Source organism: Tachypleus tridentatus, chromosome 6 (genome assembly GCF_004210375.1).
Source record: "Tachypleus tridentatus isolate NWPU-2018 chromosome 6, ASM421037v1, whole genome shotgun sequence".
In the NCBI taxonomy this organism is placed as follows: domain Eukaryota; kingdom Metazoa; phylum Arthropoda; class Merostomata; order Xiphosura; family Limulidae; genus Tachypleus; species Tachypleus tridentatus.
In genome coordinates, this window is record NC_134830.1 from 32721051 (window position 1) to 32735387 (window position 14337).

Genomic DNA, 14337 nt, shown 5'->3' on the forward strand with positions numbered 1-14337 from the left:
TGCATTTTAATCTAATAAATAAATTGGTAGGGTTTTTATAGCTAGTAACACCAGATAGATTGGCTGCTTGCCAGTAGGTGGGATTTGTAGACATACATTTTTGATGTAGCTAACAGAAACATACCAATAACGTGGTCTCTCTTTCTCTCTTTAAATCCCACTAAATGCACTCAGTTGTAGTTACTGATGAAAATTTGGGAATTGAGTTTGACATTTGATGTTATTCTGGTGTAAAAAATGCAATTAGATCAAACAGCTCTTTGTAAATACATAAAATTCTTTACATGCTATTACAGTAAATAAAGATATGTATCCTTGGCATCTACAAATATAGTAACAGTCACTGTGTGGACAGTGAATAATTGGTCATCTGAGCTAAGCATATAACCATTGAGCATTTATGTACCTTTGCAAATGTATGCTTCTAAAATGTTTATAAGTATTTTTTCTAAAAAAAAAAAAGAAAAATGTATCAAAATTTAGAAAAAGTGTGTGTGTGGATGTATGTGTATATCTATCCTCTATACAGTTGTGATTTTGATTGTATTTATGTTCATTCATTTACATAAAACTAGAATCATCAAATGCTATTTAAAATGTAACTTTTGTTTTTATTTTTCTTGTTTAGTAAGTTATCATGTGAATGAATAACCATATCCTGTTTTTACATGTAATGAATAAAAATGTATTTATGGAGCGTATGTAAACTCTCAGTTTTTATACACTAAAATACTGTTTGAAGGAACTGTTGAAACAAAACAATTAAAAAGTTAACATAATTGCACACTTTATTTATTTCATGTACCTCATTAAACGTGTACATAATTTGTTTAGAATGTTACATCAAGAGATTGGATCTGTTTTAAATGTCATAATTATTATTATTATTATGTGTATATATGTATACTGTTGTGATGGTACAAGCATGCCATATATATCAGTCAGCCATGCAAGGGAATTTTTAAATTGAATTCTTTCACTATAATCTCTTACTAATTTACAAGAAATTTTGGTAAATTTTTCATTTTTTAGTAGATAAGTGATCTGTTATGAATTTGTTGTTTAATTCACACTTCATATATTATGAGAAATTTTGCTATTGTAATTGTATTCGAGCCAAACTTTACTTTTTTGTGGCACTTTTATAGAATATCCATTGATTTCATACTTAGTGAAAGCTGTTGGGTAATTTTATAGCTGGGATATTTACTGAACATGCACATTCTACATACATAGCTGTTTGCGGGTTCCTAAGAGTTAGGTTACAGGAAATGACATACTTCTGAGCATATAGTTTCAAAAACACAGGTTTGTAATATTATGACATGGTAACTATAAAATAAGATTCGTTCAGATATGCTTGAAATTTGATACAATAGTAGTGAAACTTTCATGATTCTGTACACACACTTTAATTACAAATTTCAAGCCTCATGGTAATTTTTTTCATTCTTTGAAAGACAGTATTTTGGAGTAAAAACCTAATTTTTCTGCAACTAGGATGTAGTTGTAAAATAGATATATTTAAAGTTATTTTTAAAAATTTTATCATGGTTGCAATAAACAGCTTGGTGTACTGTATTGAAGTGCATATTATGCAAATACACACACTTGAGAGATACATTATGGAAATATGAGATTAGTTATTTCATGATTTTCAACATATACTATAAAACCTTTGTTTACAAACTTAGACAAATAATGCAGGTCCCCACAGTTGCTTCTCTATGTGCATATACAATGAAAAGTGTTCTTGAAGTTTCAGATTATGCACATTTCTTAAGGTTATGCGGTATCAATGAGGAATTCTGTTTGCTACTATTTAGTGCATTTATTTTTAATGTACTTTGTAGGAAGGAAGTATTTATCAAGAAAGAAAATTGATTTTGTTGACCTTAGTTTATGAAAGAAGCTTGCACTTTTTGGGCTTGACAGAGGAATAAAGCATGATTGTTTTTCATTTTATTTATCTTGTAGAAAATAGTCAAATAACAAATAATTATATATATATACTTGCATGTAATTCAACAGTTGTTGTTTCTCATCATTTTTTCCCACATTTTTGCCATTGCAGGTTGTACTCTTCACCCAAAGGATTAACACCTGAAGATCGTGTTATCAGCCCCTACAAATGGATGCGCAAAGATTTGGAAGACCCTGAAAACAAAGAGCTACAGTTAGCTAGAAGAGCTCTTGCTAACAAACTGGATGAACTAGCTTTATGTAAATATCTGTTTTTATCTGGTGTTATAGAAAGTAATAGTGTACTTTGTCAAGTGTACAACTATAGTTCACCAAGATATGTTTTAATAGATAGAAAAGCTGTGTTAACTGCACAAATGCTTAAATAACTAATGTCATATTATAAATTAAGTGAAATTTGGAGATAAAACATGTTTTCATAAGAAAGTAGTTTCATTCAAATTACTTTAATGAAGGATCCTGTAGAAATAAAAAAGTTAAAACTGTTTTTGGTTTATCGTGTTAAATGTTTAAAATATAAATAGTGTAGAATACTCTAGTGCTATATTTTGAAATATTTTCGTTCTTTTTTTTTTATAAAACTTCAATTTATAGAAATAATTTCTTTTAGTATCCATAGGCATGTAAAGATATTTCAGAAACAAAATGCATATGATTGACTAATTGAATTTTATTTATGATCATACAATCAATGTTCAGTTTTCATAAGTTATCTGTTGAGTGGAGTTAAAAAAAAAGTTTTTCTAATCACCAATTAGAACTTTATAAGTTTAATACAGTATAATGTTATTAGTTCTAGTGTTTTTGAAGCTTTGTTCTCATAGTGTGATATAATTTCCTCACCTTTACCTTACCTTTGAAGTGTCATAGGCTAGTGACCCAAACATATTATGAAATTCGTTTTCAGTTATTTTCAAATGTAAACTATTAAGGGTTCCAGTTCATTAGAGACTTGCATTCAGATTGGAACGAAATGATAAAAACTTAACTTGGTGTTGTGTGTCTAGAAATAAAAATGTTAGAAGAATTTCTGCCACTGTTGTTGGGTTAAGATTGCAAATAGCATGCTTGGTCATTTTTATAATTTTGAATTATGGTGTTGTAATACGGTATTAAAATAAATGTTTTTCTTGGAAGAAGATGAGGTTGGGGGTATTGTTAGACTTAAATTGATAATTTAGTCCTTTGAATTTTATTGTTATGACTGCATGTGTGTTGATCCTGTAGCTTAATATTTAATGCAACCAAGATTTCTTCAGTTCTTGATAAGGTTATGAGTAATATTGTTATGACAAAGGATAATTTTCTTTGTGCCTGTCTTTTATTTGTTTTTATGCAAGTTTTCATAATGAACACTTTTTGAGGTACAGTTGCTTCAACACAAAATCTTTACTTCACATTCACATCTATCAAGTCTAATGCAGTCTTGCAAGCCTAGTATAAGATGATAGGAAAAGGGAGGGAGGATTACCTCCAAATATGTGTAAAGTATATACATTAATGAACAACAAAATCCCAAACTTATATTAACATAGTCTGTTAAAAAAGCAAGTGTAAAAACCAATTTTGGGAGGCAAATTTCCAAACTTGTATCTTTTGTGCAAAATTATTTGGAAATGATTGCATGTCTGAAACAAAGATTTCATTAGGGTGAGTCAGTGTTAGGCAACATAATAAGCAGTGAGGTAACTGAGTACAAACACACAGTTTCTATTTTTGTACCATCCTAAAGTTGTAACAGGCTTTCTAGTATGTTTAGAGCAGGTGAAAATGCATAAGCAAACAACCTATTGTTAAATTAGATATCAGATTTGGTAGAGAAACTTATTTGATCATAAACTGCACTTAAAACATAATATTAAATTAAACCTCTTGATTAATAATTTTTGAAAGGTAGCTTGCTTATGATCTTGGTATTGGAAAACAGTTTTTATTGTGCAATAGAGTGATTGTAAACAGTTTTTTGAATTAGAATAAAAATTAAAAGTTCATGAAATAAAACTTTTAAAAAGTCTTACAACAATAAAGAGTGACATAAAAATTAGTAACTGCAATAAAAAAAAAAAACTAAGCATAAAATATTTTTTTTTACATTCCACAGTTATTATTTCAAACGTATGAATAATTTTACAGAAGCTTGTTGAAGAATTTCATGTACAGTTTAAAACAGTTTCATCTAGTGAAAAGTAAAACAAATTGAAACTGACAGTACAAAGCATTTTGTTTTAGCTTTCTGCTGTCAGTTAAGGTTCACATTTTAATGAACTCTCTTGAAGAAGCTGAAAAATAAAACTTTGAGTGTTTAAGTAAAAACATTTTGGTGTTATAAGGTTCTTTTTAGTATTAATGTCTTCTACACACCAAAATGCACTACAGAAATTAAATTTCCAGTTTTTTTTCAATTCAGTACAGTAGAACAAATGATGTAACAGGTTGTACTAATTCAATGCAGCCAGGCATTTTGAGAGTTAAAAGCAAATTTGCCTTTTTTATTCCAGTTATAGTTTATGTATGAATAGCCTAAATTGTATCTTACTGCACTGGAAATGAAGTCACTCGTATGACAGACATACAGAGCAGATGTTTAAGATTTTTTACTATTAACTGTACATGTAACACAAATACCAAGTGAATGTCATATTTGCATCTTTAAATAAATACCATACTAAAATGTGAAATATCTGAGAATAATTGCAGCGTGTACTTAAAAGAAGAGAACTGTGCTTTTACTTGTGTTACATAGATTTTTTTAAAAATTAACTGTTAAAAACTAAAAACAATTTAAATATAACTTAAATTTTTTTAATAGTAACACCATCACAACAGAATGGACCTGTTAACAGATCACCAAGCAATAGTTATTCGTCAGGCATCAAGTCTCCATTTGGTAAGTGAACAAGTTAAAATAGATTTACTCTACTGTTGTAATCATTGTCTAATAATTGAGGAGGGATTACAAGAGTGTTAGGAGTATGAATGCTCAAGTTTGGGGTATAAACATTTTTTTCAAATTCACAAACAACTTTAAACTGTATATTACTTGGTTATTCAAATCTTGAGAATAATATTTCATTTCGTTATTTTAAAACTTTTCATTTTAGTTTTGCATCAGTCCTCTTTACAAAGTCTACTAAATATGACCACGAAATACAAATGGACTTTAAAATACATTTGATTGAATGTCAGGAACAAAGCTTATCTTCAGACTTGCCAACTCTTGTGACTTAGGTGTAGTTCTAATTTTTTTGTCATTTTATTTCTCAGCAAATTATTTTATTCTAATGAGGAATTCCAGAATTTCATCACCAACTTTTTTGTCTACTATTAATGTTTTGGAAATGATTCATTGCTCTCTGCTTTGCATCTCGATGTTAGAAATTCTTGAAATAGTCTATTAAAAGAAAGTGTGTAAATAGTAAGCATTAAGAGTGGCAAAACATTTTTGAGAATAAAACTGTGAAAAAACATGATTTTACTTCATCCCCAATGATTCCAACAAAAAATTTTATAGCAAGCAGGAGTTTCAGGCATGAGTGTTCACCAAAGTTCAATAATGTTGTATCATCCTCAAAGTGCTGCTTACAGGTTCTTAATCAGTGGTACACTGTAATTGGTAAGTGTTAAGTAAAATATAATTTATAGTGATACCATTTTCATTTCATGATATTTTTCCTTTGTTCTGATAAGAATTACTGTTTTTCTAAATTTAATGTTAGTAGACCTGTATCTTTAAACTTGCTGGTTCCATTTGTTTGAAATAAACATTCTGACAAACACACGAGTTGCATGTCCCTGCTGTTTTATTACTTGCCAGGTTTATGCAGTTATCAGAAATAATGTTTTATCAACTGTTTAGTTGAGTGATTACCTATTAATCAGTGGTATTGATCATATCAATTAGTGTCATAAAAGGTAATCATTAAAATTAATTTCCAATTATTGCTATATTTGATTATTTCAACCATGAAAGTCTTGTGAGAATAATCGATTAGTTGAATCTAATAAATTTAATGGACCCAATAATTAATTGATTATAAAATTTAGCTAAGTGTCTAGCTTTAATACTTTTATGGAGTAAAACTAGAAACTTTTGTGCATTGAGATGTGTATGACATTAGGCAATTGTTCACAGTTTCATAATTGTAATAACATTCTTTGAAATGAATACTTTCTGTGACCGTATGTTTTTTCTGTAACTATAATTATGCATTTAATATCAATTTTGATAGTTTTAACAGTGTTCTGCTCATAACTCCCTTTCCCTCTTCTGATTGTTGTAAAAATGTTAAGTTTTATTTTTTGGTATAAATCCTAAGTGTTGGATCACACTTCTTTCTTAACTAATCAAATACAAGTCTAGTACTGGACAAGTTAGAAAGAAAATTATGGATCTATAACTAGTGGTTTTTGTAATATTTGAACAATTTATAACAGTGATTTTCTTGGAGCTTTTAACGCTTGAGAGATAAAGACATAGTTTTCAGTAGTTTTGATGTATGTTCTTTCACTTTATTTTGTGTATTCTCTGTCATTTATCTGATATGAATATATTTTATATATATATATTTGGATCGAGCTTTTATGGCTACTACAGAATGTGTAGACATTCTGGTCTATTATGAAGGTGCATAAAAACCAGCTGAAATAATATGTTCCATAAATTAGAGTAGTCATAGTTTGTTTAAATAATTTTTGTATAGGAAACCATAAAAAAAACAAAAAACAAATACTGTGGTGTACTGTATGGAAATATTTTATTAGGTTTCAATTATATATTAAATTCATCTGATATGTGTTCTATTATTGTAAGACTAATATTTTTGTGACAAGTAATATTAAAATATTACTTTGTGGAGAATAAAGTATAGAGATTGTTATATTAAATAATAAAAATTTTACCATATTGAAGTGATGGTTCTGTGGTTGGGAAGGAGCCTTTGCCTGATATATGTTACTATTTCAATGTTTAGATATTCTTTGTTTTGTCATTAGATGACTCAAGTTGCTGATAAAAAAATATTTAAAGCATGAACTTAGAAACTGCATAGCTTGATTGAGCTGATTTTATAATTTAAAATAACCTGAAATTGAGTTTCAATATGTATCAAAGTTATGATATTTGCCATTGAGATTTACACACAGTTTTCTTTCTTAATGCAAATATATTGTAATATACAAATAATTATTAGAAATAATCATTTATATACACACAAACAATGTTTTGTCTCCTATCCAATCTGGAACTTTGTTATCAAGAGCTCATAATGAGCAAATTAATTCTGAGTTTATTGGAACAATTCAATCAGTGGGTAGCTAGCTAGCTCTTCATTGGTCACAAATGATTTTCTTACTTTGAGAATCTTCTACAGCTTTAGTGAATAGGTGAGACTTTCACAATACACATTTAACAATAGAAGTTGCATGTATTTCTAAATATATACATTTAACTGAAACTTAGATATTAAAATAAATATATAATAGTAAATCCATTACAGCTGAAATTAAACGTTCAAAAATGTGTTTCTTGTGTGTCTCGTTTTTATTATGTAAATTTTGTTGTTATGAGTTTTGAGATATATTGTTAATCTTTAATATATTAATTACTTAAATATTACCCATACTTTGTTAAACATATGGCTGCTAGAACTAGGAATAATGGGCATTGTAATTATTCTTGGTTTAACTTGTTTGAGTTCTCTTAAAATTATGTTAAATGATGGAATTGTAAGAAGCTGCTTCTGTTTAGTTATTTGTGAACCTCCAAGTTTGTACTTTTCAGGAAATCTGTAAACATTCTCTTCAAAAATGTGATATATAACAATTTAATCTTTTGTAATATGTCATTTATAAGCCAAAAACATCACAAAAATGAAATGTTAACAGCTATAGGTCAGATTTTTCTAAAATCATATTGCAATATGTTTGAGTTAATTGTATTTGTCTACTCATAAGACTTTATATCTCTTGCTAACATTCAGCAATAAATATTGCAAACTGTGCTAGTAATTTAAAAAAAAAATCAAATAATGAATGATTTGGGGGTAGTAGATACAGTAACACTTAGTATCCAGATCGGTGGTTTGACCATAGAGAATAGACAAAATGAGAATTTCAGTGTTTCAATTTTTAGTTTTTAACAGTCTGGTATTCCCTGTTCAACTTGGACTGACTTGAATTTTAGATTTTGAAATGTTATCCATCAATGCATCAATAAATTTTCTTTACTAAATCAAAAAAATTTTAAATGTCTGCTGTTGACATAATAAACTCCTCAGTTATGTCATCTGATATCTGCAGAAAAGTTTACAATTTTAGAAATTATTTCACATCTAAATAGTTTGTAAATTTTCATTGTAGACTGGAAGATTGACATTATGATTAAACTCTACTTAGCTGAAGGAGAAGATTATTTACTCTTACATTTTGACATCTCAATAAAAATTTTCGTTGTCAGACTTTATGTGCATATTGCATATATCCATGAATAATTACTGTTAAAAATAACCAAACTATGCACACAGTTTTCTTATTATTACTGTTTTTTTTATGATTATCTAAGGGCTGCCAAAAACTGACATGTCTTTGCCTACACTTTAATTTGGTCAATTTTTGGCAGGCTGTTTGGTTGTATCTGAAGCCCTTTTGGTTTTTCGTAGTAACTGCCTTAGTCAAACCCCCCTGGTGGTCATGGTCATGGATTATCTTATGACTTGTTTTCTTAAACTAGCTTCAGCATTCACATTGTACAAAAATATATGTATGTGTACATAGCTTCATTCAACCATTACAGTAACATCAAAAAATTGTTTGCTATCAGCTCTGTTTCTTCAGGAATTTTTATTCATCTGTTTCATCACGTGATTTACAACTAAGGTTATTATGATTTAAAAAGATTAATGTCTCTTACATAAAATATCAATCACTCTAACAATATTTTTAATTTTAAAAACATTTATCAATCTTTGTACAATAATAATTTCGATATTTTACTTACATAAAATGGCATGTCTACTAAGGGATTTTATATCAAATTGCCTTATGACAAATTATGAACAAAGATGTCATTAATATTTTTATGGGATCCAAGTTTAGGTAATTTTTTTTATTTGTGTCTTTATCTGTAATGAGCATAATATATGCAATATTGGGCACAAACTGTCAACTAAAATCTACTAACTTTCTTATTGTACATCCACAGTTGAGTCTTTTTTTTTAGAACTTTTTAATGTGATTTAATGGAAGCAGACCAAAATATTCAAAGTATTCTCCTTTCCTATATATAGGCTGTAATCCATTGTAAGTAACAGTTTTATCCATATCAGACAATATTTACAAAATATGATTAACCTAACTTTTTTCTGTTTCTTCTACCATCAACACTGAAATTTGATCAGTAGCTATAATATGACTCTTACAACAGACAAAGTTACACCTGAGATGGCTGATAATAATAACAGGAATCAGTGTTGGTGACAATCAAGAAATAAATTATTATATAATACAATGTTCTTTTGTTAAAAATAGAGGTACTACATTTGTAGTGATTAGCTACAGTTAAGAAAAAACTTTTGAAACTTGACGGTTACTAGCAGGCTAAAACTGAGTGTTTATTTAATACGTTTGTGACATCTCAAATAAAATTGTTTCAGGTTAGGCTACCAACAATAAGTTAAGAGAGAGAAGATGTAAAGAGAAAAGAAGTGGGGTATTTTTCTACAAATTTTGGAAACTTAGTTTTCTTTACTCTTTTTTTAACATTTGACTGTAAAATTTAACTCTGAATAAGTTTAACTATATACATCTGAAAATTGATGTACATGAATGATATTGAAAAGTTTATAAATACTTTTTGAATGTTGTGAAATGAATGTAAGGTTTACTTTGTTTTTTTTGGACTATTGAGCAGAACTTCCATATTGTAGTACATGCACAGACATTCAAAACTTCAACTAACATTGTTTTGTTAATCGATGCCATGAACATGTATAATTACTTTCTTGATGGTTTTAGCTGTATTTATAAACTTTTAATCAATTGTTAATATCTTAGTGATTCAATTTTAGTTTGTCTCCTTTTGTTGCAAATTTTATGTAGTCGCAGATTAATAAGTGTTATTGTTATATCCCTTGAACTAAGTGAGTTTTCAGAACAAATTCTGCCATGTCTATAGTTTTACTGTTGAAAAGGAATTCAAAATAATTTTGATCTTTAAAGTCTTCCTTTCTTTCTTTTTTTTCCTTTTTCTATACTTTGACACACAACTGCATATTCCAGTCATAGTGGTAACATTCTGAATTGTTTGCATTCAGACGAACACTGTTCCATTTGACTGAATACAAAGACCATGCATATGATCTTATTTTAATTAAACAGTAGTAATACTGGATACTTGGTAACCAACTGCAGGTGCTTTTATGATAGTCTGTTTCTTTTTTGTTTTCTTAGCTGTAGGTGAATAAATGCATTCTGAGGTTACTTCTGTATTTATGAGCCTTTTCTGGACCTCAACAGTTGGTCAACTGTCTCATTAGTCATTATTCCTGTGGAGAATGCATTTCATAACTTTCTCTTACAATTGTTTGGTTTTCTGTTGGATTTCTATATAGAAGTAATACACAAACGTATGTTCCTCATCTCTCTACACCTGGTATACTCTCTATATATACATAGTGTAAATGTATTTTTATCATATTAATTGTTTTTACTATATTACTTAACAACAGTAGTATTTGCAATGTAGTTTTTAAAACATTATTTTTAAATTTGTAACTTCAGTTATAATTCAGATTCTTCTATAGTTGTAGTTGCACACTCTTCCCACCAATCTTTTGTCTTCCTTTTATGAGTGCACCCCACATTTGTTCAGCTTGGCTTTAGCCATTGAGTTTTTAGCTGTGTTCACTGCAAGGATAGCTAGTTGTTTGCAGGTACCATGGTTGAAAGTGTTTATGTCAGTTGAGATTGTTTTTAGATCTAAAATGAAGCTCAATGCAACTAACCATGATCATAGACTAATGTCTTTGACATGGCCTTTTGAAGAATAGAAGAACATAAGATTCATCATTTCTAAGAGGTTCATCAGATGGCCTGTTTGTTATGCTGTATTGTAGCTGTTTTTTTGTTGTTTTTTTCAATAGTATGTTGTGCAAGAGTTAGGACTTTAGGGGAGTGAAAGTTCTTGCATGGGGTGAATGAATTTATGTTTCATTTGTTGGAGAAATAATTTTTCTTGGGATTTTCAGTTAAAGAATTTTTCTGTTATCATCCTAAGTTTGTCCAGTTTTGTTTCCATTTGAAATGTTGCTGGTCTTTTAAATATATGTTAACTTTTTAAATTTTGTTTGTCAAAATGTTTTTTTTTTTGTTTTTTTTTGTAATCTTACATCACAATTTAATTGTAAAATGTTCAATGAGAAGAAACAAGTAACCTGGTTTGGTTACTGGCTAATGTTAAGTCGTAGGTGATTAAATGGGCTCTGGAAATATTGTTCCCAATTATTAAAAGCAAAAATAATGAATAATTAATTGAGCTTGTAATACAAATTACAAAATATGTTGAAGGTATTTGGGAAATTACAACAAGGTATCTAAACCTTTTGAAAGGAAATAAGCATTCACCAGAATCTAAATCTGATTGAATTAATGGATTGAACATGCTTCAAATTTTCTATATCGGATATTGAAAATTATTTTAGCCTAATTGTCTTAACATTAATAAATGATTCATAGACAGTGTAATAAATATGTGTTAATTACATGTATGTTTTTTTATTGTTCAACTTAATATTTGGCTTATTTCCAGAGGTAAAGTAGAATGAATGGTCTAAAAACATGGTAAAGAACCTTTAGCTGTATGATGTATTTTAAGATATAAGATGATGATGATATTTTAGAGTAAAGAAGTTGAAACTTGTTTGTACTCTTATTGTGTTACTTTTAGGACGCCGAATTGTTGACTCCAGAACCTTTACTCGAAATCGAAGGAAAAGGGAAGGAGAAGTGAATTTACCTCCTGGTGCTATACCAGTAATTGAACCATTACAATATTCTTATCAAGGCAAGAGTGAAAACAGTGTGGCAGCAGAAGATGATTCTCTTGCAGATGTCATAGATGTTCATGAAATAGCTAGACTTCAAGAAGAAAGTAAGTTTCTGATGCCACAGTTCTTTTATGATTATTATTTCCAATACCTTTCAGATTTAATGAAAAAGTATATTGTTATGTTATTTTAATTTTATGTGTGTGTTTTAAGCAGAGTTTCAGTTTGAGAAGAAATGCATGTATTAATGAACAAGGTTGTTCATTTAAATGCCTTTCTGAAATATTTCTACAGTTTTTTTCATACAGATAATTTTCATTATGTGGGTAAATTCATGCAGGAAGTTTCATTTTGGATGAAGATAATTTGGATGATGACTTCATGCTAGAAATTTAATTTATTGGACTGTCACTTAAAGTTATTTTTTTGTAATGAGGACTGAAACATTTTTAGAAGTCTTACTGATTAAAAGTTTGAGTTTCCTACTAAATGCATTGTAAAGTTGATGTTTTTACAGTATTTTCACTTGTTAAGTTACCTTGTGAAGATGGATGAATTGAATATTTGATTTTTATTCACTTTTCATAGTGCTGTTGTATGATCAGTTTATACACGGAAATGTAGGTCTGAAATTGGTATTTTATTTATAATGTCGTTTTATGAAAGAGAAATGTGCAGCTATTATATCAAAAGTTGTTTAATTTATTTTTTAATTATTTTTTCTGTTAATTTAGGTTTAAAGCAGTATTCTCCAGCAAGCACACCTAAAAGAAATTCAGGTGAATATCTTAAAAACTGAAATTAAATCGATAATTTAAGATATACATTTTACATTTGCTAATGACAAAAGTACTGTGTAATATGTGGTTAAAAGAACTACTTGTTAAACTTTCAATTATCTGAGACAAATCTGATAATAAAAATTTTAAAAAAACCTAAAAAATGTTAAATGGTACATTAATTTTAAAAGCACGGTTACTCAGAAGCTAAGAGTTGCATTTTTATCTGTGAAGATATTGAGTAAATACAGGAATGAAAACAAAAGACAAAAACAGTTGTACATTTTGCAGATTCTTCATGTATTAATGAGCATTGTTTTGTCAGTAAAAAGGTTGTACCTGATAATACCTTTACTGAAAAACCACGGTCATTAACCCTTAAACAGCAGGAATGTTGTAGGTTGCAGCATCAACTGATGATGACTGCTGTTTAAGGGTTAATAAATAAAATATTTGTGAAGTGTAAAATTGTTTTTGTTCCTTCAATTCTGTAAATAATTTTAAAAAATATAGATGATGTGTTTCTGAAAATGTAAATTTTCTGAAGTATAAAACATGACAAAATATTGTAATACTTTCTTGACCCTTAGCAACAACAATAATGGTTTCTATGTTACATGCTAAAGTTATATTGTGCTCTTATTCAATCAAAATTGGACTGTGAGTCTCTGATCTATGGCTCTACCACAACCTCACCCTTGAAAATGCTGGACCCCATTCATCAACAGGGACTTTGTCTCTGCACTGGTGCTCTCCACACTTCCCCAGTCCAGAATTTGTACACAGAATCTCATGAACCTCCTCTGCACTTCTGCAGTTTGCAACTGTCTTTACTATATTCTTCAAATCTTTGATCCTTAGCACAGCATCCCACCTGGGGATGTGTTTTCCTTCATCTGTAGGCCATGTTTTTTTCAGAATAGAAAATCTGCCATTGTTCCTTTTGGCTTTTGTTTCCAGCTGCAGTTGGATGAATTGTGTCTGTCCATGGATGAAATTGCTGTATTCACTGGTCAGCCCATCCTATCATGGCTTATTACCATCCCAAAATGTGATCTTAAGTCATCTGAGAAAAGCAGATACTACTGATTGGAAATACTATCTGTTATTTGCTGAACATCTTTCAAATCATCCTTCTATTCCCATTTATACAAATGGTTTGAAATCAGGTTACTGTGTGGGCTCTGTCATGGTTTTTTGTGGTTCCGTGGTTGTGTACAGAATCACCTCTACAGTTTCTGTGTTCACTGCTGAACTGTATGTCATTTCTCTTCCCCTGGATCATACAGAAGCCAAGCAGTACTCAAATTGTACTAATAGTGAATTGCTTAGTCCTTTACCGGCCCTTGAATCGCTTCACGTTAGTTCTCATCCTGTTCTCACCGATATTCAAAACTGACTGGCCCACATCACTTTAATCTACTTCTATCCAGTTCTTCTGGATACCAGGCAATGCTAGTATTCACGGGAATGAGCTCATCAACATTGTAGCTAAGTCTGTCTGCCCTGGTACTATCACTGCTGTGCCTGTTCCA

At 29.4% G+C, this 14337-nt stretch overlaps 1 protein-coding gene across 3 annotated transcripts in view; it reads left to right on the forward strand.

The window, feature by feature from the left end:
• LOC143252204 (SLAIN motif-containing protein 2-like) overlaps nucleotides 1-14337 on the forward strand; it is a 66549-nt gene that overhangs the window by 35740 nt on the left and 16472 nt on the right. For all 3 annotated transcript variants that reach the window (XM_076503972.1, XM_076503973.1, XM_076503974.1), the window contains exons 2-5: nucleotides 2075-2223; nucleotides 4793-4870; nucleotides 11924-12127; nucleotides 12758-12802. In XM_076503972.1, the coding sequence (XP_076360087.1) occupies nucleotides 2075-2223; nucleotides 4793-4870; nucleotides 11924-12127; nucleotides 12758-12802 (476 nt within the window). The remainder of the gene's footprint in view (nucleotides 1-2074; nucleotides 2224-4792; nucleotides 4871-11923; nucleotides 12128-12757; nucleotides 12803-14337) is intronic.